Raw genomic sequence first — 25,769 nt, 5'->3', positions numbered from 1 at the left:
TTTGAACTACATCGCTGTGCCTTCACTGTCACTGGGTCAAAATCCTGGAACTCCCTTCCTAACAGCACTGTGGGTGTATCTACAGCACATGGATTGCAGCGGTTCAGGAAGGCGGCTCATCACCACCTTCTCAAGGGCAAGTAGGGATGAACATTAAATGCTGGCTTTGCCAGCGATGCCTACATCCCAAGAATGAATAATAGCAAAAACAAATTCGAAAAGTAGCACCTCCAACAATGCAGCACTGCCTATGTACCGCACTGGAGTATCAGACAAGATTTTGTTCTTAAGTCCCTGGAGTGGAACTTTGAATCCAGAGCCTTATGACTTGGAGGGGAGTGTGCTACCAACTGGACCATGGCTGATATTTAAAAATGATGAAAGCATTAATCAAAATTACGAAATGTTTGATCCTGGGAGTTATAGCAGTTTACTAATCTGAACACCCCTTATAAATACCAGCGTCGATTTGTTTAAAGCCACAGTGCACTGAATCAAGTTTGGTTTCTGAACCAACTTCTTTAACTACTGCAATGGCTTCTCTGCTTTTGAGCTTATGTACCAGTGCTCCATCTCTTACTGAGCCACTAGAGACAAGAAACCATCCCTCAGTCACCTGAGGAAGCACACATGTATAAGTTTATAAAAAGATTTTATTGAAAAAACCTCTGGACCAAGATCTCTTCAGTGAATGACAAACATTTAGGACAGGAAATGCATTATTTTTCATGAACTACATTGTGCCTTCCAAATCTCCAAATCACTGCTTTGAAAAAAAAAGTGTTTTCACAGTGGAGTTGTGCTAAATTTGTTACATGATTTCAGAGTTGCAATGTCAAGAACACAATGTTGTCAGCACATCAAAATGGCTGTCTCTCTTCTGATCTTGCCGTCAATTTCTTAAAGATGTTTTGTGTAGCTCAAATCTAAAAAAGTTACATGTTCTTACAAAAAGAATGCTGGATGCATTCAGGTTTGAAGGCCAAGGAGGCTGCGGAAAATTAACAGCCTAGAATTCTGTGAAGACTAGTGATGTCGACATTTTAGATGGGGTTAAAAGGGGTAATCGATACATGGCAAAAACCCTACTACAAGCTTAGTGATTTGTAAGGCATTCTACATGGAAATTATATAGTTGCAGGAATGTACTGTACACATACCAAAGTCTCAGGTTTATAAGCAATAAGAGACTAGGAGAAAAAGCAAGCATTTAAAAAGGCAGTTTTCTTACATGAAATTCTACAGATTAGAAGATTACAACAAAGCTTGGTAAAAGGTATTTTGGTGAGGGGCGGCTGTATAGATTGTGCTGCAGCTCAGATCAACAAGAAGGTGGGTTATACTGTCAAGTTTCTAGGAACTTCCTCACATTCCCTTCTTTCCCTTTTTACCTGTTCAAAAAGATAGAAAAGAACAAAATTAGTATGTATATGTTTACAGCAAGTCAACATTTTCTGTCATGTAACCTCCTGCTGTCTGGAGCAGAGGACAACCCTGCTCAGACTGTTACGCTAACCAGTGCCAAACATTCTTCTGCCAGGTTCTTCCTCCTTCTCTTCCTGAAACTAAAAATCTCAGTGTTGTATGCACTTTATCCAGTTGCTCAACTCATCCATGCAGAATGTGCAAACTCCAAACAGCACGGGTCCTTCAGGTTCGAGGTTAAATCTTGAGCTACAGGGAGATGCAAGACTGCAACTTCCAGCTGGAGGTCAGTAAGACAAAGTTTAAGCTGCAGTGAACTTTGTAACTCCTACACAATTTCTACCTCCCCCTCTGTCAAGAACACAGTGTTGTCAGTACATCAAAATGACTGTTTCTCTTCTGATCTTGCCATCAATTGTTTCAAGATGTTTTGTGTAGCTCAAATCTAAAAAAAAGTTACCTGTTCTTACGAAAAGAATGCTGGTTGCATTCAGGTTTGAAGGACAAGAAGGCTGCGGAAAATTAACAGCCTAGAATTCTGTGAAGAAAAGTGATGTCGACATTTTGGATGGGGTTAAAAGGGGCAATCGATACATGGCAAAAACCCTACTACAAGCTCAGAGATTTGTAAGGCATTCTACATGGAAATTATATAGTTGCAGAAATGGCATCAAATGGAAAGAAAAGGCATACAATGCTGCAAAGATTAGTGGTAGGCCAGAAGATTTGGAAAATTTTAGAAACCAGCAAAGGATGACTAAAAAAAGAGGGAGAAATTGGCATATGACAGAAAACTAGCAAGAAATATCAAAACATACAGTAAAAGCTTCTACAAATATATAAAAAGGAAAAGAGTAGCTAAAGTGAGCATTGGTCCCTTAAAGGGTGAGACTGGACAATTAATAATGGGAAAAGAGGAAATGGCAGAGGCTTTGAACAAGTATTTTGTATCCATCTTCACAGTAGAACACACAGAAAGCATCCCAAGAATAGCAGAAAATCAGAAGGAACTTAAAACAATCACTATCACTAGAAAAAAGTAATGGGAATACTAATGGACTAAAGGCCGACAAGTCCCCTGAACCTGATGAACTGCATCCTAGGGTCAGAAAGAAAGTAGCTGCAGAGATAGTGGATGCATTGCTTGTAATCTTCCAAAATTCCCTAGATTCTGGAAAGGTCCCAGCAGACTGGAAAACCGCAAATGTGACACCTCTGTTCAAGAAGGGAGAGACAGACAGAAAGCAGGAGACTATAGGCCAGTCAGCCTAACATCTGTCATTGGGAAAATGCTAGATTGCATTCTTAAAGAAGTAGTCGTAGGACATCTAGAAAATCACAATAAAATCAGGTAGAGTCAACATGGTTTTGTGAAAGGGAAATCGTGTTTGACAAAATTATTATATTTCTTTGAGGATGTAACAAGCAGGTTGGATAAAGGGGAACACGTAGATGTAGTGTATTTGGATTTTCAAAAGACATTCGATAAGGTGCCACATAAAAGGTTATTATACAAGACACGAGCTCATGGTCCAGCACCAGGGCTCACAGTCTAAGGATAAGGGGTAAGCCATTTAGGAATGAGATGAGGAGGGATTTCTTCACCCAGAGAGTGGTGAACTTGTGGAATTCTCTACCACAGAAAGCAGTTGAGGCCAAATCATTAAATATATTCAAGAAAGGGTTAGATGTAGTTCTTGGGGCTAAAGGCATCAAGGGATATGGGGAGAAAGCGGGAACAGGATACTGAGTTTGGACAATCAGCCATGATTGTATTGAATGGCGGTGCAGGCTCGAAGGGCAATGGCCTACTCCTGCTCCTATTTTCTATGTTTCTATGTGTTGGGGGTAATATATTAGCATTGGTAGAGGACTGGCTAATTAACAGGAAACAGAGAGTCGGGATAAATGGGTCATTTTCAGGTTGGTAAACTGTAACGAGTGGAGTGCGACAGGGATCAGTGCTAGGGCCTCAACTGTTTACGCTCTATATTAATGACCTGGATGAAGGGACCGACTGCATTGTAGCTAAATTTGCTTACGATATGAAGCTGGGTAAGAAAGCAAGCTGTGAGGAGGATACAATGAGTCTGCATAGAATAGGGTAACTGAGTGGACAAAAATTTGGCAGATGGAGAATAATGTAGGACAATATGAGGTTGTCGATTTTGGCCGGAAGAATAGAAAAGCAGAATATTATTTAAAAGGAGACTGCAGAATGCTACAGTACAGAGGAACCTTGGTATCCTTGTACACGAAATCACAAAAATCAGCAGGTAATTAGGAAGGTAAATGGAATATTGGCCTTTATTGCAAGGGGGATGCAGTATAAAAGTAGGAAAGTCTTGCTACAACTGTACAGGACATTGGTGAGACTACACCTAGAGTACTGTATGGAGTTTTGGTCTCCTTACTTAAAGAGAGATATATTGCATTGGAAGCAGTTCAGAGAAGGTTCAACAGGCTGATTCCTGGGATGAAGGGGTTTGTCTTATGAGGAAAGGTTGAGCAGGTTGGGCCTATACTCATTGGGGTTTAGAAAATTGAGAGGTGAATTTATTGAAACGGTATAAGATTCTGAGGGGGCTTGACAGGGTAGATGCTGAGAGGATGTTTCTCCTCATGTGCAAATCTAGAACGAGGGGCGCAGTTTCAAATTAAGGGGTCTCCCATTTAAGACAGAGTTGAGGAGGAATTTCTTCTCTCAGAGAGTCGTTAGTGTTTGGGATTCTCTTCCCCAGCGAGCAGTGGAGGCTGGGTCATTGAATATATTCAAGGCGGAGTTAGACAGATTTTTGATTGACAAGGGAGTCAAAGGTTATAGGGGGGTAGGCAGGAAAGTGGAGTTAAGGCAAGAATCAGATCAGCCATGATCTTACTGAATGGCAGAGCAGGCATAAGGGGACGAATGGCCTCCTCCTGCTCCTATGTCTTATGTTCTTATGTTGAGCCCAACATCTTTCTGCCACCATCACATATTGGCAGTGGTGGGAACCTGGATGGCACGGTCGGCCACTGGGTGGCCAATTAAGGGCCACTTCCAGCCCCGCAGGCATTTTGTTCGCATCAGGAGGGCTTGCCGCTGTGTGAGGAGACTGCCAGCTGGACTATGGCAGCCCCCCCAGCTGGTTCCTATGGTGTGGGGGGTGGTGCCTGCAGGGCTGGGTGGCCCTTAATTGGCTACTTAACTGGCTTAATTGGCCACCCAGTGGCCGGCCGTGCCATCAAGGTGCACCACGACACCACCCACCACCACCCCAACCTTCCGATCACATGGGCCTACCTGCCTAGCCCCTGGCTTCCCCAACCAAACTCAGCTCTCTTCGAGGGCACCCTACCATTGGGATGCCCCCTCCTTGGTCACGCAGGCTCAACAATAGCTACCGCTAGCTGCTGAGACTGCTGAACTGCTGGCTCTCTGAATGGATGGTGGCCCTGGCAGCAGCCTCTTAATTGGCTGCCTGCGGCAAGATGCCACCCCAGAGTCCCGCCGCCCGCAGGAGTGAGGTGGCCTCCCGCTTTCGGCCCTGGCAGCGGGACTTACATACATACATATGAATATGAATTAGGAGTAGGAGCAGGCCACTTGCACCCTTGAGCCTGCTCCGCCATTCAATAAGATCATGGCTGATCTTACTGAAACCTCAGCTCCACATTTAAGCCTACCCCCAATAACTTTTCATCCCCTTGCTTATCAAGAATCTAACCATCTCTGCCTTAAAATTGTTCAAAGACTCTGCTTCCACCACCTTTTGATGAATCGAGTTCCAAAGACTCACAACCCTATGAGAGAAAATATTTCTCCTCATCTCTGTCTTAAATGGGCAACCCCTTATTTTTAAACAGCGGCCTTTAGTTCTAGATTCTCCCACAAGAGGAACCATCCTTTTCACATCCACCTTGTCAAGACCCCTCAGGATCTTATATGTTTCAATCAAGTCGCCTCTTATTCTTCTAAATTCCAGCGGATACAAGCCTAGCTTGTCCAACCTTTCCTCATAAGAAAACCTGCCTGCCCATTCCAGGTATTAGTCTAGTAAACCTTCTCTGAACTCCTTCCAACGCATTTACATCCTTCCTTAAATCAGACGACCAATACTGTACACAGTACTCCAGATGTGGTCTCACCAATGCCCTGTATAGCTGAAGCATAACCTCCCTACTTTGTATTCAAGTCCCCTCGCAATAAATGAATGTAACATTCTATTAGCTTTCCTAATTACATGCTGTATCTGCATAAAAACCTTTTGCAATTCATGCACTAGGACACCCAGATCACTCAGCATCTCAGAGCTCTGCAATCTCTCACCATTTAGATAATATGCTTTTTTTAAATTCTTCCTGCCAAAATGGCCAATTTCAGAGTTTTCCACGTTATAATCCATTTACCAGATCTTTGCCCACTCACTTAACCTATCTATATCCCTTTGTAGCCTCCTTATGTCGTCTTCACAATTTACTTTCCTACCTATCTTTGTGTCATCAGCAAATTTAGCAACCATACCTTCGGTCCCTTCATCCGTGTCGTTTATATAAATTGTAAAAAGCTGAGGCCCCAGCACTGATCCCTGTGGCACACCACTCGTTACACTAACCAGAAAATGACCCATTTATGCCTATTCTCTGCTTCCTGTTAGCTATCCAATCTTCTCTCCATGGCAATATGTTATCTCCGACACCATGAGCTTTTATTTTCCACAATAACCTTTGATGTGGCACCTTATCAAATGCCTTCTGGAAATCTAAGTACAGTACATCCACCAGTTCCCCTTTATCCCAGCAAATGTTACTTCTTCAAAGAACTCCAATAAATTGGTTAAACATGATTTCCCTTTCACAAAACCATGTTGGCTCTGCCTGATTACCTTGAATTTTTCTATGCGCCTTGCTATAATGCTTTAATAATAGCTTCTAACATTTTCCCTAAGACAGATGTGACGCTAACTGGCCTGTAGTTTCCTGCTTTCTGTCTCCCTCCCTTTGTGAATAAAGGAGTTAACATTCGCTATTTTCCAATCCTGTGGAACCTTCCCTGAATCTAGGGAATTTTGGAAAATTAAAACCAATGCATCAACCATTTCACTAGTCACTTGTTTTAAGACCCTAGGATGAAGTCCATTAGGACCCGGAGACTTGTCAGCCCACTGCTCCAACAATTTGCTCAGTACCACTTCCCTGGTGATTGTAATTATCTTGAGTTTCCTCCCTCCCTTCCATTTCCTGATTTACAGCTATCTCTGGGATGTTACTTGTATCCTCTATAGTGAAGACCGATGCAAAATACCTGTTCAATTCATCTGCCATCTCCTTATTTTCCATTATTAATTCCCCAGACTCACTTTCAAAAGAACCAATGCTCACTTTGTTAACTCTTTAAATATCTGCAGAAACTCTTACTATCTGTTTTTATATTCCTACCTAGCTTTCTCTCGTACTCTAATTTTTCCCTCCTTGTTTACCTTTTAGTCATTCTTTGCTGTTTTTTCCACTCTGTCTAATCTTCTGACCTGCCACCCATCTTTGCACAATTATATGCTTTTTCTTTAAGTTTGATACTACCTTTAACTTTTTTAGTTAACCACGGATGGTGGGTCCTCCCCTTGGAATTTTTCTTCCTCGTTGGAATGTATCTATTCTGTGTATTCTGAAATATCCCTTCAAATGTCTGCCACTGCATCTCTATTGACCTATCCCTTAACCTAATTTGCCAGTTCATTTCAGTGGGCTCTGCTTTCATGCCCTCATAATGGCCCTTATTTAAGTTTAGAATACTAGTCTTAGACCCACTCTTCTCTCCCTCAAACTGAATGTAAAATTCAATCATATTATGATTGCTGCTGCCTAGGGGCATGGACACTAAGAGGTCATTAATTAATCCTATCTCATTGCCCAATACCATGTCTAGTATCGTCTGATCTCAAGTTGGCTCCAGAATGTTCTAAGAAACTATCCCGAAAACATTCCTTGAGCTCCTCATCTAGGCTACCTTTGCCCATCTGATTTTTCCAGTCTATATGCACATTAAAATCCCCCATGATTATTGCCATACCTTTCTGACAAGCTCCCATTATTTCTTCCTTTATACTTTGTCCTATCATGTGGCTACTGTTAGGGGGCCCGTATGCTACTTCCATGAGTGACTTCTTGCCTTTATCATTTCTCATCTCTCCCCAAACCACTTCTATATCCTGGTTTCCTGAACTTAGGTCATCCCTCTCTAATGTGCTAATACCATCATTAATTAACAGAGGCACCCCTCTACCTTTTCCTAGCTTCCAAAATGTCATGTACCCTTCAATATTCAGTTCCCAATCTATGTCATCCTGCAGCCATGTCTCGGTAATGGCTATCAGATCGTATTTATTTATTTCTATATGTGCTATCAGTTCATCTGTTTTGTTTCAAATGCTACATGCATTCAGATAGAGAACCTTTAGTTTTGTCCTTTTATTATTTTTGTAACCTCTAGCCTTATCTGCTGATTTACTCTCAGTTTTATACTCTCTGTCCCTTCCTGTCACAGTCTGTTTATCATTTCCCATATTAATACCTTTCTCTCTTGCCTTGCTTTATGACCTCATCCCAAATTTGATCCCTTGACCCCACTATCCAGTTTAAAACACTCTCTACTTCCCCAGTTATGCTGCTCGCTAGAACACTGGTCCCAGCACAGTTCAGATGTAGACCATCCCAACGGTACAGCCCACACTTTCCCCAGTATTGATGCCAGTGTCCCATGAATCAGAACCCACTTCTACCACACCAGTCACACATTCATTTCTCTAATCTTACTTTCCCCATGCCAATTTGCATGTGGCTCATGTAATAATCCAGAGATTGTTACCTTTGAGATTCAGCTTCTTAATTTGGTGCCAAGCTCCTCAAACTGACTATGCAGAACCTCTTTCCTTGTCCTGCCTATGTCATTGGTACCTACATGGACCACCACAACTGGATCTTCTCCCTCCCACTGTAAGTTCCTCTCCAGCCCTGAGCAGATGTCCTGTTCCCTGGCACCGGGGAGGCAACGCAGCCTTCTGGCCTCTCGCTCTTGACTGCAGAGAACAGTGTCTTTCCCCCTCACTATACTGTCCCCTACTACCACTACTTTGTTTTTTGTTGCCCCCCCACTTGAACGGCTTCCTCTACCATGGTGCCATGGCCAGTCTGCTCACCCACCCTGCAGACCTTGCTTTCGTCCACACAGGTTGCAAGCACCTCAAACCTGTCTGACAATTGTAAAGGCTGAGGCTCCTCCACTACTGTCTGCTTGGTCCTTTATCCTGCCTCATTCACGGTCACACCCTCCTGTCCCTCACCACTGACCTAAACAGACAACTCTATTCTAAGGGCGGTGACCGCCTTCTGGTACAAAGTGTCCAGGTACCTCTCCCCCTCCCTGATGTTGTGCAGTGTTTGCACTTCGGCTTCCAGACTTCAAGGTCTCCTGAAAAGTTCAGCCCATTGAAACAGAAGTACACCATTTAGCCCCTCAAGCCTGTTCCGTCATTAAATTATGGCTGATCTGTGAGCTCACTCCATATATCTGCCTTGCCCCAGAACCCTTCATACCTTTGACTGACAAAAATCTAGCAATCTCAGTTTTAAAATTAATAACTCAACTAGCACCAATTTCCATTTGCAGAACAGAATTCCAAACTTCTACCACTCTTTGTGTGAAGTGTTTCCTAATTTCACTCCTGAAAGGTCTGGCTCTAATTTGTAGGATACCCCAACTAATGGAAATTGTTTCTCCCAATCTACCTTATCCGTTCCCCTTAATATCTTGAAAACCTCAATCAAATCCTCCGTTAACCTTCTAAATTCCACACACCACAACCCTACTTTGTTTAATTTCTATTTACAGCTTAATCCTTTGAGTCCAGGTATCATTTTAGTAAGTCTACCCTGCACTCCCTCCAAGGTGTGATGCCCAGAACTGCTCATAGTATTCCAGGTGTAGTCTAACCAAGGCTTTGTATAGGTGAAGCTTACTTCTACCCTCTTGTATTCTATTATTTTCAATATAAAGGTCAGCATTCCATTAGACATTTTGATTATGTTCTGTACCTGTTCATAACCTTTTAATGATCAATGTACCTGGATCCCCAAGTCGCTTTAGACCCCCAATGTTTCCAGCTTTTCATCATTTAGGAAGTATCCTGTTCTATCCTTTTAAGTCCAAAGTGGATGACCTCACATTTGCCTACATGGAAATCCATTTACCACAGTTTTGCTCATTCACTTTCTTTATCAATAGCTCTTTGTAATTTTATGTTTCCATCCACACTGCTGACAATGCTGCCTATCTTTGTGTCATTGGCAAATTTGGATATGTGTCATTAATGAATATGGTGAATACTTGAAGGTCCAATATAGATCCTTGCAGGACACCACTAGTCACATCCTGCCAATTACAGTACTTGCCCATTATCCCCATTCTCTGTCTCCTGTCGCTCAGCCAATTTCCTAACCAGGTCAATAACTTGCCTTCAGTTCCATGGGCTCCAACTTCAGCTAAAAGTCTCTTGTGAGTGACTTTATCAAATACCTTCTGGAAAGCCATATAAATAACATCCATAGACATTCCATGAACCATGACTTTAGTCACCTCTTTAAAAAAATCAATTAGATTTGTCAGACATGACCCAGCCTTTACAACTTGATGCTGTCTTTCTCCGATCCACTGAAATTTTCAAGGTTTTCAATCACCCTATCCTTAATTATAGGCTCTAGTAATTTCCCGACAACAGATGTTCGGCTAATTGGTCTATAATTCCCTGTTTCCCTCTCTCACCTTTCGTAAATATTGGAGTGACGTGCAATTTTCCAATCCAAAGGAATGACTTCCGAATTTAGAGAACATTTGAAGATGACAGTTAAGGCATTTGCAATATTCTCACCTACATATTTTAAAATTTTTAGTGCCATTAATTTCTCCATGGCTATTATCTTGCTTACGATAATTTGTTCAGTCCTTGTCCCTGATTCAATAATAGTTTCTTTGAGATGTTTGGCATACGGACTCTTCCTCTACTATAAATACTGACACAAAGTAATTATTCAGCATGCCTGCACTTCCTTACTTTCAACACCACTGTTATCTGTGTTCAAGTGGCCCACATTGCTTCTGATCATCTCTTTTACTAATGTAATTGTAAAAGTTTTTTGTGTTGATTTTGATATCGTTTGAAAGTTTCTTTTCATCCTCCCCTTTGTAGCTTTGTCACCCTTTGCCGCTCTTTGTTTCTTTCCCATTCGCCAGGATTTTTTGCTATTTTTTGCATTTGTGTATGCTTTTTCTCAGTTTTATGTCAGTTTGTAATTTAAGGCAGCAGGTTTAAAATGGGTGAATAATTATGAATTAAACTACGCACACTCCCCTCAAAAAACCTCACCTTGACTAGACAGCGAGACCGAGCGGACCTGCGAGCAGACAGGCACCGGCGAGTGGGAGTTCCAGCAGCTTAAAAGTGGCTGCAAGAGACCAGGGACAGAGCGAGACTTCCAATGTCCCTGGCGACCATGTGTGCAGGAAGTGTGTCCAGCTGCAGCTACTAGCTGACCACATTGTGCATCTGGTGCTGTGGATGGACTCACTGTGGAGCATCCGCAATGCTGAGGAAGGCGTGAATAGCACATTTAGCGAGGTGGTCACACTGCAGGTAATGGCTGCAGAGGCAGAAAAGGGATGGGTGACCACCAGGAGGAGTAGTAGGCGCAGGCAGGTAGTGCAGGTGTCCCCGGTGGCCATCCCTCTCTCAAACAGATATGGATACTGTTGGGGGGGATGGCCTCCCAGGGGAAAGCAGCAAAATCCACGCTCGTGGCACCACAGGAGCTCTGCTGCTCAGGAGGGGATGAAAAGGAGTGGGCGAGCCATACTAATAGGGGATTCAATTGTAAGGGGAATAGACAGGCATTTTTGTGTCCGCAAACGAGACTCCAGGATAGTATGTTGCCTCCCTGGTGCTAGGTTCAAGGATGTCTCCGAGCGGCTGCAGGACATTCTGAAGGGGAAGGGTGAACAGTCAGAGGTCGTGGTATATATTGGTACCAACGACACAGGTAGAAAGAGGGATGAGGTCCTGCAACAAGAATTTTGGGGAGCTAGGTAGCAGATTAAAAAGCAGACCTCAAAGGTTGTAATCGCTGGATTCTTCACAGTGCCACATCCTAGTGAGTATAGGAATAGGAGGATAGAGCAGATGAATAGGTGGCTGAGGAGGTGGTGTCGGAGGGAGGGCTTTAGTTTCCTGGATCACTACGTCTGTTTCTGGCAAAGGTGGGACCTGTACAAGTTGGATGAGTTGCACCAGAACCAAAACGGGACCAACATCCTTGCTGGGAGGTTTGCTAGTTCCGTTTGGGGGGTGGGGGGGGGGGGGTGTTAAACTAATTTGGCAGGGGGATGGGATACAGAGTGGAGTTACAGTAGGGGGCAGTGCACATTCAAATATGAAGAGAAAATGAGTCAGTCTGGAAGGCAGAGCAAATATAGACCTGTTAAGACACAGGTAAAAAATGCAATGCTGGATTGCATCTATTTTAATGCAAGGAGTCTTACTAGAAAAGCAGATGAATTGAGGGCGATCATTAGCACATCGGATTATGATATTATTGCTATCACAGAGACATGGTTGAGGGAGGGGCAAGACTGGCAGCTCAATATTCCAGAGTATAGAATCTTCAGGCATGACAGGGGAGGGGGTAAAAGGGGAGGTGGAATTGCACTGTTGATAAAGGAGTCAATTACTGCAGTAAGGAGGGATGATATCTTAGAAGGTTCCTCAAATGAGGCCATATGGGTAGAACTTAAAAACAAAAAGGGGGCAATCACTTGGCTGGGAGTGTACTACAGGCTGCCAAACAGTCAGGGAGAGATAGAGGAGCAGATATGTAGGCAAATCTCAGAGAGGTGTAAAAATAATAGGGTAATAGTAGTCGGGGATTTCAACTTCCCCAATATCAACTGGGATAATCTTAGTGCAAAAGGCTTAAAGGGGGCAGAATTCTTAAAATGCATACAGGAGAGCTTTTTGAGCCAGTATGTAGAAAGTCCTACAAGAGAAGGGGCAGTACTGGACCTAATCCTAGGGAATGAAGCCGGACAAGTGGTAGAAGTGTCAGTGGGGGATCATTTCGGGGATAGTGACCATAACTCTGTAAGACTTAAGGTAGTTATGGAAAAGGACAAAGATGGACTGAAAATAAAGGTACTGAATTGGGGGAAGGCCAATTTCAATATGATTAAACAGGATCTGGCCTGTAATTAGGAGAGCGAAAAGGGGACATGAAAAAACACTGGCGGTCAAGGTAAAGGAAAATCCTAAGGCGTTTTATAAGTATATTAAGGGCAAGAGGATAACCAAGGAAAGAGTAGGGCCCATTAGGGACCAAAGTGGCAATCTGTGTGTGGAGCTGGAGGACATAGGTGAGGTTTTAAATGATTACTTTTCATCTGTGTTCAGTATGAAGAAGAACAATGTAGGTGGAGAGATCAGGGAGGGGGATTATGATATACTTGAACATATTAGCATTGAAAGGGAGGAAATATTAGCTATTTTAGCGGGCTTAAAAGTGGATAAATCCCCAGGCCCAGATGAGATGTATCCCAGGCTGTTATGTGAGGCAAGGGAGGAGATTGCAGGGCCTCTGACACAAATTTTAAAATCCTGTCTGGCCACAGGAGAGGTACCAGAGGACTGGAGGACAGCGAATGTGGTACCAATATTTAAGAAGGGTAGCAGGGATAAACCAGGTAATTACAGGCCGGTGAGTCTAACATCATCAGTGGTAGGGAAAATATTGGAAAAAAGTCTGAGGAACAGGATTAATCTCCACTTGAAGAGGCAGGGATTAATCAGGGATAGTCAGCATGGCTTTGTCAGGGGGAGATCGTGTCTGATTAACTTGATTGAATTTTTTGAGACAGTGACGAAATGTGTAGATGAGGGTAAAGCAGTTGATGTCGTCCATATGGACTTCAGTAAGGCTCTTGATAAGGTCCCGCAAGGGAGATTGGTTAAGAAGGTAAAAGCCCATGGGATCCAGGGCAATTTGGCAAATGGGATCCAAAATTGGCTTAGTGGCAGGAAGCAGAGGACTGTTTTTGCGAGTGGAAGCCTGTGACCAGGGGTGTACCGCAGGGATCGGTGCTGGGACTTGTTGTTTGTAGTGTACATTAATGATTTAGACGTGAATATAGGAGGTACGATCAGTAAGTTCGCAGATGATACGAAAATTGGTGGTGTCGTAAATAGCGAGGAGGAAAGCCTTAGGTTACAGGAGAATATAAATGGGCTGGTAAGATGGACAGAGCTGTGGCAAATGGAATTTAATCCTGAGAAGATTGAGGTGATGCATTTTGGGAGGACTAACAAGGCAAGGGAATATACAATGGGTGGTAAGACCCTCGGAAGGTCAGAGGGTCAGAGGGACCTTGGTGTATTGTCCATAGATCACTGAAGGCAGCAGCACAGGTAGATAAGGTGGTTAGGAAAGCATTTGGGATACTTGCCTTTATTAGCCAAGGCACAGAATATAAGAGCAGGGAGGTTATGATGGAGCTGTATAAAATGCTAGTTAGGCCACAGCTGGAGTACTGTGTACAGTTCTGGGCACCACACTATAGGAAGGATGTGATTGCACTGGTGAGGGTGCAGAGGAGATTCACCAGGATGTTGGCTGGGCTGGAGCATTTCAGCTATGAAGAGAGACTGAAAAGGCTGGGGTTGTTTTCCTTAGAGCAGAGAAGGCTGAGGGGAGATATGATTACAGTGTACAAAATTATGAGGAGCATTGATAGGTTAGATAGGAAGAAATTTTTTCCCTCAGTGAAGGGGTCAATAACCAGGGGGCATAGTTTTAAGGTAAGGTGCAGGAGGTTTAGAGGGGATTTGAGGAAAAATGTTTTCACCCAGAGGGTGGTTGGAATCTGGAACGCACTGCCTGAAGAGGTGGTAGGCGCAGGAACCCTCACAACATTTAAGAAGTATTTAAATGAGCACTTGAAACACCGTAGCATACAAGGCTACGGGCCAAGTGCTGGAAAATGGGATTAGAATAGTTAGGTGCTTGATGGCCGGTGCAGACACGATGGGCCAAAGGGCCTGTTTCTGTGCTGTATAATTCTATGACTCTATCTCATGCAAACGAATGTCAACATAAGCAGACAGAATTGTACATTGGGATATCTCAATCAGATGACTGATGCTCACATTGGGATAATCTAAACTGGTAATTAAGAGACATTTATCATCTCCCTCCTGTATTCTTCAAGGTGAAAGAAGAGAAGAGCATTGAGAAAAAAAAGGTGGGGGGGGACAGCATGGAAATAGCAAAGACCACCAGTTCATATTTACCAGAATGGACAATATTGGATAAGCATCCCAACTATAGTGCAACATTTGAACATTCCATCAACACTCTTTGTAGCTTTGAAGAGGGATAACTGTGGGCAGCTTTGTAATGACCATATGCCCAACAAATAGCAGGTTACTTAGCATTACACAGATGTACAGCACAAAAATAGGCCATTCGGCCTAACTGGTCTATGCCTGTTTACGCTGCACATGAGTCTCATCCCATCCCTCTTCATCTAACCTTATCAGCATATCCTTTTATTTCTTTCACCCTCATGTTTTTAAGACTGTATAATCTCACCTCCCTTAGAATCCTCATGACTGGCAGAGACCATCATACCATCAGTCTGGGCTATTTCCAAATGCAGGCCCCGCTGAGGGTAGATGCTGACTTTGTGTGACAGTGTAAAATGGGTGATAGTGAGCTGGCAGGCCATTTCACATCGCTCATGATATTTATTTCCATTGACTTTGTCAATTATCAGTATTTCCTAGGAATTCCTCTGCCTGTTAAAGTACACGTGGGAAAGATTGGATAAGGCCTGAAAACAGGGACAAGGATTGCGATGGACAATTAACTCGCACCCGTTCCTTCTGATGCAGGTAGCACACACACTTTGCGCTGTTTGCTAATTTAAATGGTAGTAGCATGTAGCCCATCACTAACTGCATTGTTGAGTGACTGCAGGGGAGCCAAGTCCATGCAAGGCTAGTGCCACTTAAAGGTAGACTGCATTACTTGAGGCCAGCCTGCAACCTCTTAAAATTCTGGCCTCAACAGGTGCTGGAAGTGGCTGGGGAAAAGAGTCTGGCCTGCGAGAAGAATAGATATGGTGCAGAGAGCATGTTCCGAGGTTCTCAAATGGAATACTGGAGGTCTTGATGCAGAAGGTGGAGAGGAGGAGAGAGGCCCTCTGTCCACAGGGGGTCATGAGGTGACACCACGTAGGCAGTGGGAGCAGATAGCCATCGCAGTCAATGCCAGCATATATGGTCCCAACGTCAGGTTGCTGACACCCGTAGGAAATTTCAGCCCATTTTCCTGGGTCTACTCTATGAAAACCTTCCATAATTATAAAGACCTTCAATAGGTCACTTTTCAGCCTTCTTTTTTCAAGAGAAAGGAGACCCAGCCTGTACATCCTCTGCTTATAGGTATAGCCCCCACATTTCTGGTATCATCTTTGTAACTTTTGTTCACACTCTCTCCAGTTCCTCTTTATCCCTTTTCTAATTTGGTGACCAAAATTGTATGCAGTCCTCCAGGTGTGGGCTAACCAAGGTTTAATACAAGTTTAACATAACTTCCTTTTCTACTTTTTAATTCTATCCCTCTAGAAATAAACCCTAGCTCTTGGTTTGCTTTTTTTGAGGGCTTTGTTAATTTGCACAGATACTTTTAATGATGTGTGTATTTGTACTCCCAGATCCCTTTGCTCCTCTACCTCATTTAGATTCTTATTTTCTAAGTAATTTGCAACATCCTTATTTTTCTTACCAAAATGAAATACTTCGCAGTTATCTATGCTGAAATTCATTTGTCAATTAAATGCCCTTTCTGCAAGTTTGTTAATATTTTCTTTCAAACTTCAATCAAGAACAGAAGAGTGTCCACAGCACTTGGGATGCCTGCAAAGATACACTTGGATTTTCTGTCAGGAACCATCAGGACTGGTTTGATGAAAATGATCAGGATATCAACAAACTGATTGATCACAAGTGTAAGACTCTCTGTGCCTGGCAGAAAGCCCCAAACTCAAAGCAAAAGAAACGGGCTTACCAACAAGCAAAGGCAGAGGTACAAAGGAGCACCCGCAACATGAAGAACAGGTGCTGGGCAGGCAAGGCAAAGGAAATTCAGCACCTCGCTGACATGAATGATATCCATGGTTTCTTCGCTGTCACAAAGACCATTTATGGACCAAGTATTCAAAGACAGCTTCTTTGAGGCCTAAAGACGGGGGAGATCTGATCAAGGAGAGGGAGGCTGTCAACGCCCTTTGGAGGGAGCATTTCGAAGACCTTTTCAATTAAGAATCCATTGTTGATGAGAGTGTTTTCAACTCCATCCCACTACATCCAGTTAGAGACGAACCTGGAACTCCATCAACGCCTATGGAGGTAATGAAAGCCATCACACAAATGAAGAACACCAAAGTGGCAGGAGGTGATGGAATCCCCACTGAAATCTTTAAGCACGGAGGAGAAGAACTAACATTACAGCTCCACGCCCTCATCCTACGGATCTGGAATGAAGAGGAAGTCCTGAATGATCTCAAGGACGCCATGATTGTGACAATCTTCAGGAAAGGGGACAAGTCCAACTGTGGAAATTACAGAGGCATCTCCCTGTTCTCCATTACAAGATCATTACAAGAACCCTTCTGAACTGACTCATTACACTTGCTGAAGAGCTTCTCCCCGAATCTCAATGTGGGTTTCAGCCATCAAGGGGCACAGCTTGTCATCTACAAGAAAAATGTCACAAACAACCTCAACCTCTCTAGATAGCATTTTTTGACTTGACAAAGGCCTTCCACTCTGTAAATTATGAGGCATTCTGGAAGATTCTGTCGAATTATGATGTCCTCACCATCGTTTGCCTGCTTCATGATGATATGCGAGCGGTGATCCTTAGTAATGGATCCATTACAGACCACTGAGGTTAAGACAGGAGTTAAACAAGGTTGTGTCACCGTCCCAATTCTTTTCTCGATCTTCGCAGCAGCCAAGCTCCGTCTGACTAGAGACGAGCTCCCTGCTGGAGTGCAGCTTATTTATGGAATGGACGATAAACTATTTAATCTCAGGCAACTCCATTCAAAAACTAAGACCACCTGGATTTCAGTCATTGAGCTCCAATACGCTGATGACACTGCAGTAAGTGCTGTGTCGGAAATGGATCTTCAGAGAATCATTAACATATTTACTGAGGCCTATGAGAAGATGGGAATTACACTCAACAGTCAGAAGACCAAAGTCCTCCAACAGCAAGTTCCAAATGCACATGCCCCAGTCCCATTGATTAGGATTCATGATGACTGCCTGGGAAATGTGGAACTTCCAGTATCTTGGAAGTTATCTTTCACAGAAGGCTGACATTGATGAAGAAATCCAGTGTCATCTGAAATCTGCTAATGCAGCCTTTGGCCATTGAGGAAGTGAGTGTTTGAAGATAGTGACAGCAAAACTAAAACCAAGTTCATGGTCTACCTTGCAGTCATGATCCCTACCTTACGGGGCTGAAACATGGACAATATATAGGAGGCACCTCAAAGCACTGGAGTCATTTAATCAACGCTGCCTGCGGAAGATCCTACATATCGAGTGGGATATGTATTAGCACCAACATCAGTGTCCTCTCACAATTAGGCACCACAAGCATCGAGGCTATGATTATCTGCTATCAGCTTCGTTGGGCTGGCCATATAGTTCGGATGTCAGATACCAGGCTCCCAAAGCAGGTCTTCTTCTCCCAGCTCAGGCAGGGCTGACGCACCAGAGGAGGACAAAAGAAGGGCTTCAAGAATGTGCTGAAAGCCAACATGAAGAAATATATGAAGAAATGCAACATTGACATCAACTCCTGGGAGACCATTGCCCTGGACTGAATCAGATGGAGGCTGAGTCTGTGGGAAGGATCCCAGAATTTTGAGTCAAATGAAGAGGAAACAAGACAGCGGCGGAAAGAACAATCCATGACCTGAACTAATAATACACAACCAGATATCCCACATGATAACAAATGCCCTACGTGCCATGAAGTCTGTAGATCCCAGATCAGCCTCATCAGCTATCTTTGGACTCATGGAAGACAATCATCCTCACCTGCAAGGGATATCCAATAATAATAATATCTTCTTGTAATTTGTTGCCTCAGTATTGACTAACCCCCACAATTTGGTGGCATCTTCAAATTTAGAAATTGTGTTGTGATTCCAAAGTCTAAACCATAAATCTAAATTGTGAACAGCAGTGGTCCCAGAACTGATCCTTGGGGAACACCACTTCCTATCTTCTGCCACTCTGAACAACCCTTTATCCCTACTCTACTTTCTGTCTTGAAGCCAGTTAGCTATCAAGTCTGCTACTTGACCCTTGACTCCACATTTGCTGACTTTATTCATTAGTCTGTTATCGGGATTCATTAGTCTATTATGTTTAGTCTTGGTCTATTCTCTTGCCTGCATGTGCATCCATCTTAAATCTGCAACTAAAATATCACTTCTTTCACCAACTCCCAAAGATTCCTGAAGTAGAGTGAATCCAGTTCACATTCAGTATTTTATTGGCATTTTCCAGATTATTTTCGGTCCAGGTTATCATTTAGTATCAAGGTTCCTTAATTTCTTTGCAAAAATAATCACAAGGAAACAGCCCTGCCCATTATCTTGACAGTTCAATAAGACAAAGGCTTCCCTTTCTCTCTATTTGTATTAATCTTCTTGTTCTCATCAACTAAAATTAGCTGCTACACGAGGATCATCCTTGGGGGAGAGGAAGGCAAGGAAATCCCAAGGCTCCTTTTTGCCAAGAGGAAGTGCCTATTCAAACTCTTTCCCTGTCACCCCCACTGCAGACTAGGGGTAAAGAGCTCATGGGATTCCTTTATCTCTTCAGATGTAAGCCATCTGCTGGGCTGTGAATCTATTATTAAGGAAGTCTTAGTATACTTAGAAAATCATAGTGTGATCAGACAAAGTCCAACATGGTTTTACAAAAGGGAAATTGTGTTTCACAAACCTTAGTTTTTTGAGGATGTAACTAGTAGGGTAGATAAAGGGATACCAGCAGCTGTAGTATACTTGGATTTCCAAAAGGCATTCAACATGGTGTCACACAAAAGGTTAATACACAAGATAAGGGCACATGGTGTTGGGGGTAATATATTAGCACGGAGAGAGGATTGGTTAATGGACAGGAAGCAAAGAGTAGGGATAAACGGGGCATTTTAAAGTTGGCAGGCTTTAATTGGTGAAGTGCCGCAAGGATCAGTGTTGCGGCCTCATCTATTTACAATCTATATTAAAGACTGAGACAAAGAGACAGAGAGTAAAGTATCTAACTTTGCTGACAATACAATGCTAGATGGGAATGTAAGCTGTGAGGAGGACACTAAGAGGCTGCAAAGCGATAGAGACAGGTTAAGTGAATGGGCAACAAGGTGGCAGATGGAGTATAATATGGGGAAGTGTGAGGTTATTCACTTTGGTTGTAAGAATAGAAAAGCAGAATATTTTTTAAAAGGCGTGGAACTTGTAAATGTTGATGTTCAGAGACATTTAGGTGTACACATACAAGGAACACAGAAAGTTAGCATGCAGGTACAGCGAACAATTAGGAAGGCAAATGGCATGTTGGCCTCTATTGCAAGGGGACTGGAGTACAAGAGTAAAGAAATCTTGCTACAATTGTACAGGGCTTTGGAGAGACCACACCTGGAGTACTGTGTGCAGTTTTGGTCTCCATGTGTAAGGAAGGATGGACTTGCACTGGAGGCGGTACAGTGAAGGTTCAACTATATTGGTCCCTGGGATGAGAGGGTTGAGTAAATTGGCCTATGGTCTCTGGGAGTTTAGAAGAATGAGAGGCAATCTCATTGAAACATACAAGATCCTAAGGGGGCTTGATAGGGTAGACACAGAGAGGTTGTTTCCCCTGGCTGGGAATCTAGAACACAGAGGCACAGCCTCAGGATAAGGGGTCAATCATTTAGGACTGAATGAGGGGAAATTTCTTCATCTGAATGGCTGTGAATCTTTGGAATTCTCTGCCTCAGAGGGTGGTGGATGCTCCATCGTTGAATATATTTAAGGCTGAGATAGACAGATTTTTGGTCTCTCAGGTGATCAAAGGATATGGGGAGTGGGTGGGAAAGTGGAGTTGAAACCAAAGATCAGCCATGATTGGACTGAATGGCGGAGCAGGCTCAGCGGGCTATGTGGTCTACTCCTGCTCCCTTTTTTTATGTCCTTATGTTCTTTGCTACTTCCACTTGATCTGAAGGAAAATTATGCTAATATTGGCCCTTTGCATTTAAACATTTTAGCATATTTTCTTCAAGGATATTCCCAACACCACCCAAAACCCCCACCCATGCACCACCATCACCCCTGTTTCCTGGAGATGCTGACTCCTTCCTGAAAACAGTTGCACAAGCAATAGTGCCCTCATCCAAGATGTCAATATTAGCATGAGCTTTGACAGTCTTTTTTAAAAATTCATACATGGGATATGGGTGTCGCTGGCTAGGCCAGTATTTATCGCCCAGCTCTAATTGCCTTTGAGAAGGTGGTGGTGAGCTGCCTTCTTGAACCGCTGCAGTCAATGTGAGGTAGGTATACCCACAGTGCTGTGAGGAAGGGAATTCCAGGATTCTGACCCAGTGACAGTGAAGGAACAGCGATATAATTCCAAGTCAGGATGGTGTGTGATTTGGAGGGCAACTAGCAGATGGTGGTGTCTCCATGCATTTTGTTTAGTTTAGTTTAGTTTAGAGATACAGCACTGAAACAGGCCCTTCGGCCCACCGAGTCTGTGCCGACCATCAACCACCCAGTTATACTAATCCTACACTAATCCCATATCCCTACCACATCCCCACCTGTCCCTATATTTCCCTACCACCTACCTATACTAGGGGCAATTTATAATGGCCAATTAACCTATCAACCTGCAAGTCTTTGGCATGTGGGAGGAAACCGGAGCACCCGGAGGAAACCCACGCAGACACAGGGAGAACTTGCAAACTTCACACAGGCAGTACCCAGAATTGAACCTGGGTCGCTGGAGCTGTGAGGCTGCAGTGTTAACCACTGCGCCACTGTGCCGCCCCTTGTCCTTCTAGTTGGAAGAGGTCGTGGGTTTGGAAGATGCTGTCTAAGGAGCCTTGGTGAGTTGTTGCAGTGCATCGTGTAGATGGTACACACTGCTGCCACTGTGCGTCGGTGATGGAGGGTGTGAATGTTTGTGGATGGGGTGCCAATCAAGCGGGCTGCTTTGTACTGGATGGTGTCGAGCTTCTTGAGTGTTGTTGGAGCTGAACCCATCGAGGCAAGTGTAGAGTATTCCATCACACTCCTGACATGTGCCTTGGAGATGATGGACAGGCTTTGGGGAGTCAGGAGATGAGTTACTCGCCGTAGGACTCCTAGCCTCTGACCTGCTCTTGTAGCCAAGGTATTAATATGGCTACTCCAGTTCAGTTTCTGGTCAATGGTAGCCCCTAGAAGGTTGATAGTGGGGGATTCAGCGATGGTAATGCCATTGAATGTCAAGGGGAGATGGTTAGATTCTCTCTCGTTGAAGATAGTCATTGCCTGGCACTTGTGTGGTGCAAATGTTACTTGCCACTTATCAGCCCAAGCCTGGATATTGTCCAGGTCTTGCTGCATTTCTACATGACTGCTTCAGTATCTGCGGCATCGTGAATTGTGCTGAATATTGTGCAATCATCAGCGAACATCCCCACTTCTGACCTTATGATTGAAGGAGGGTCATTGATGAAGCAGCTGAAGATGGTTGGGCCAAGGAAACTACCCTGAGGAACTCCTGCAGTGATGTCCTGGAGCTCAGACGATTGACCTCCAACAAGCACAATCATCTTCCTTTGCGTTAGGTATGACTCCAACCAGCAGAGAGTTTTCCCCAATTCCCATTGACTTCAGTTTTGCTAGGGTTCCTTGATGCCATACTCGGTCAAATGCTACCTTGATGTCAAGGGCAGTCACTCTCACCGCACCTCGAGTTCAGCTCTTTTGTCCATGTTTGAACCAAGGCTGTAATGCGGTCAGGAGCTGAGTGGCCCTGGCGGAACTCAAACTGAGCGTCACTGAGCAGGTTATTGCTAAGCAAGTGTGGCTTGATGGCACTGCTGATGACACCTTCCATCACTATACTGATGATTAAGAGCAGGCTGATGGGGCGGTAATTGGCCGGGTTGGACATGTCCTGCTTTTTGTGTACAGGACATACCTGGGCAGTTTTCCACATTGCAGGGTAGATGCCAGTATTGTAGCTGTACTGGAACAGCTTGGCTATGGGCGCGGCAAGTTCTGGAGCACAGGTCTTCAGTACTATTGCCAGGATATTGTCAGGGCCCATAGCCTTTGCAGTATCCAGTGCCTTCAGTCATTTCTTGATATCACACGGAGTGAATTGAATTGGCTGAAGTCTGGCATCTGTAATGCTGGGGACTTCAGGAGGAGACCGAGATGGATCATCAACTCGTCACTTCGGAGTAAATATTGTTGCAAATGCTTCTGCCTTATCTTTCGCACTGATGTGCTGGGCTCCCCATCATTGAGGATGGGGATATTTGTGGAGCCACCTCCTCCAGTTAGTTGTTTAATTGTCCACCACCATTCACGGCTGGATGATCCATTGGTTATGGGCTCGCTTAGCTCTGTCTATCGCATGCGCGGTGGGCGGCACAGTGGCGCAGTGGTTAGCGCCGCAGCCTCACAACTCCAGGGACCCGGGTTTGATTCCGGGTACTGCCTGTGTGGAGTTTGCAAGTTCTCCCTGTGTCTGCGTGGGTTTTCTCCGGGTGCTCCGGTTTCCTCCCACAAGCCAAAAGACTTGCAGGTTGATAGGTAAATTGGCCATTATAAATTGTCACTAGTATAGGTAGGTGGTAGGGAAATATAGGGACAGGTGGGGATGTTTGGTAGGAATATGGGATTAGTGTAGGATTAGTATAAATGGGTGGTTGATGTTCGGCACAGACTCGGTGGGCCGAAGGGCCTGTTTCAGTGCTGTAAAAAAAAAAGAAAAAAGAAATGCTGCTTATGCAGTTTGGCACGCAATTCGTCCTCTATTGTAGATTCACCAGGTTGACAACTCATTTTGAGGTATGCCTGGTGCTGCTCCTGGCATGCCCTCCTGCACTCTTCATTGAACCAGGGTTGGTCTCCTGGCTTAATGGTAATGGTAGAGTGGGGGATTTGCCGGGCCATGAGATTACGGATTGTCATCGAGTACAATTCTGCTGTTGATGGCCCACAGTGCCTCATGGATGCCCAGTTTTGCATTGCTAGATCTATTCGAAATCTATCCCATTTAGCACGGTGATAGAGCCACACAACATGATGGATGGTATCCTCAATGTGAAGGCGGGACTGCATCTCCACAAGGACTGTGCGGTGGTCACTCCTACCAATACTGTAATGGACAGATGCATCTGCAGCAGACAGGTTAGTGAGGACAACGTCAAGTATGTTTTTCCTCTTGTTGGTTTCCTCACTACCTGCCACATACCCAGTTTGGCAGCTATGTCCTTTCAGACTCAGCCAGTAGTGGTGCCACTGAGCCACTCTTGGTGATGGACATTGAAGTCCCCCACCCAGAGTACATTCTGCATCCTTGTCACCTTCAGTGCTTCCTCCAAGTGGTGTTCAACATGGAGGAGTACTGACTCATCAGCTGAGGGAGGGCCGTAGGTGGTAATCAGCAGGAGGTTTCCTTGTCCATGCTTGACCTGATGCCATGAGACTTCAGGGGGTCTGGAGTCGATGTTGAGGACTCCCAGGGCAACTCCCTACCAATTGTATACCACTGTGCCGCCACCTCTGCTGGGTCTCTCCTGCCGGTGGGACAGGACATACCCGGGGATGGTGATGGCAGTGTCTGGGACATTGGCTGTCAGGTATGATTCCGTGAGTATGACTATGTGTTAGGCTGTTGCTTGACTAGTATGTGACACAGCTCTCCCAACTTTGGCACAAGCCCCCAGATGTTAGTAAGGAGGATATTGCAGGGTCGACAGGGCTGGGTTTGCCGTTGTCGTTTCCAGTGCCTCGGCCGATGCCAGGTGGCCCGGCCGATTTCATTCTTTTTTATTGACTTCGTAGCGGTTAGATACAACTGAGTGGCTTGCTAAGCCATTTCAGAGGGCTTGTAAGATTCAACCACATTGCTGTGGGTCTGGAATCACATGTAGGCCAGACCAGGTAAGGACAGCAGATTTCCTTCCCTAAAGGACATTAGTTATCAGCCATCAGCCTACTCTCAATCATCAGTAAGATGATGGAAGGTGTCATCAACAGTGCCATCAAGTGACACTTGCTTAGCAATAACCTTCTCAGTGACGCTCAGTTTGGGTTCCCGCCAGGGCCACTCAGCTCCTGACCTCATTACAGCCTTGGTTCAAACATGGACAAAAGAGCAGAACTCATGAGGTGAGGTGAGAGTGACTGCCCTTGACATCAAGGCAGCATTTGACCAAGTATTGCATCAAGGAGCCCGAGCAAAACTGAAGTTATTGGGAATCAGGGAGTAAACTCTCCACTGGTTGGAGTCATACCTAGTGCAAAGGAAGATGGTTGTGGTCGTTGGAGGTCAATCATCTGAGCTCCAGGACATCACTGCAGGAGTTCCTCAGGGTAGTGTCCTAGGCCCAACCATCCTCAGCTGCTTCAACAATGACCTTCCTTCAATCACAAGGTCAGAAGTGGGGATGTTTGCTGATGATTGCACAATGTTCAGCATCATTCGCAACTCCTCAGATACTGAAGCAGTCCCTGTAGAAATGCAGCAAGGCTTGGACAATATCCAGGCTTGATCTAATAAGTGGCAAGTAACATTCGCGCCACACAAGTGCCAGGCAATGATCATCTCTAACAAGAGAGAATCTAACCATCTCCACTTGACATTCAATGGCATTACCATCACTGAATTCCCGACTATCAACTTCCTGGGGGCCACCATTGACCAGAAACTGAACTGGAGTAGCCCTATAAATACCGTGGCTACAACAGCAGGTCAGAGGTTAGGAATCCTCCAGCGAGTAACTCACCTCCTGACTCCTGAAAGCCTGTCCACCATCTACAAGGCACAAGTCAGGAGTGTGCTGGAATACTCTCCACCTGCCTGGATGGGAGCAGCTCCAACAACACTCAAGAAGCTCGACACCATCCAGGACAAAGCAGCCCGCTTGATTGGCACCCCATCTACAAACATTCACTCCCTCCACCACCGACG

General features: G+C 44.4%; 1 protein-coding gene across 1 annotated transcript in view; it reads right to left on the bottom strand.

The window, feature by feature from the left end:
- Positions 1–635: 635 nt before the first annotated feature.
- Positions 636–25,769, bottom strand: part of mdka (midkine a) — a 97,273-nt gene continuing 72,139 nt past the window's right edge. Inside the window, exon 5 of the mRNA XM_068046824.1 lies at positions 636–1,391. Coding sequence (XP_067902925.1) covers positions 1,366–1,391 — 26 coding nt within the window. The 3' untranslated portion in view covers positions 636–1,365. The remainder of the gene's footprint in view (positions 1,392–25,769) is intronic.

This window comes from Heterodontus francisci, chromosome 14 (genome assembly GCF_036365525.1).
Source record: "Heterodontus francisci isolate sHetFra1 chromosome 14, sHetFra1.hap1, whole genome shotgun sequence".
NCBI lineage: Eukaryota > Metazoa > Chordata > Chondrichthyes > Heterodontiformes > Heterodontidae > Heterodontus > Heterodontus francisci.
Note: the sequence above shows the minus strand (reverse complement) of the source record. Positions and strands in the feature narration are given on the sequence as shown.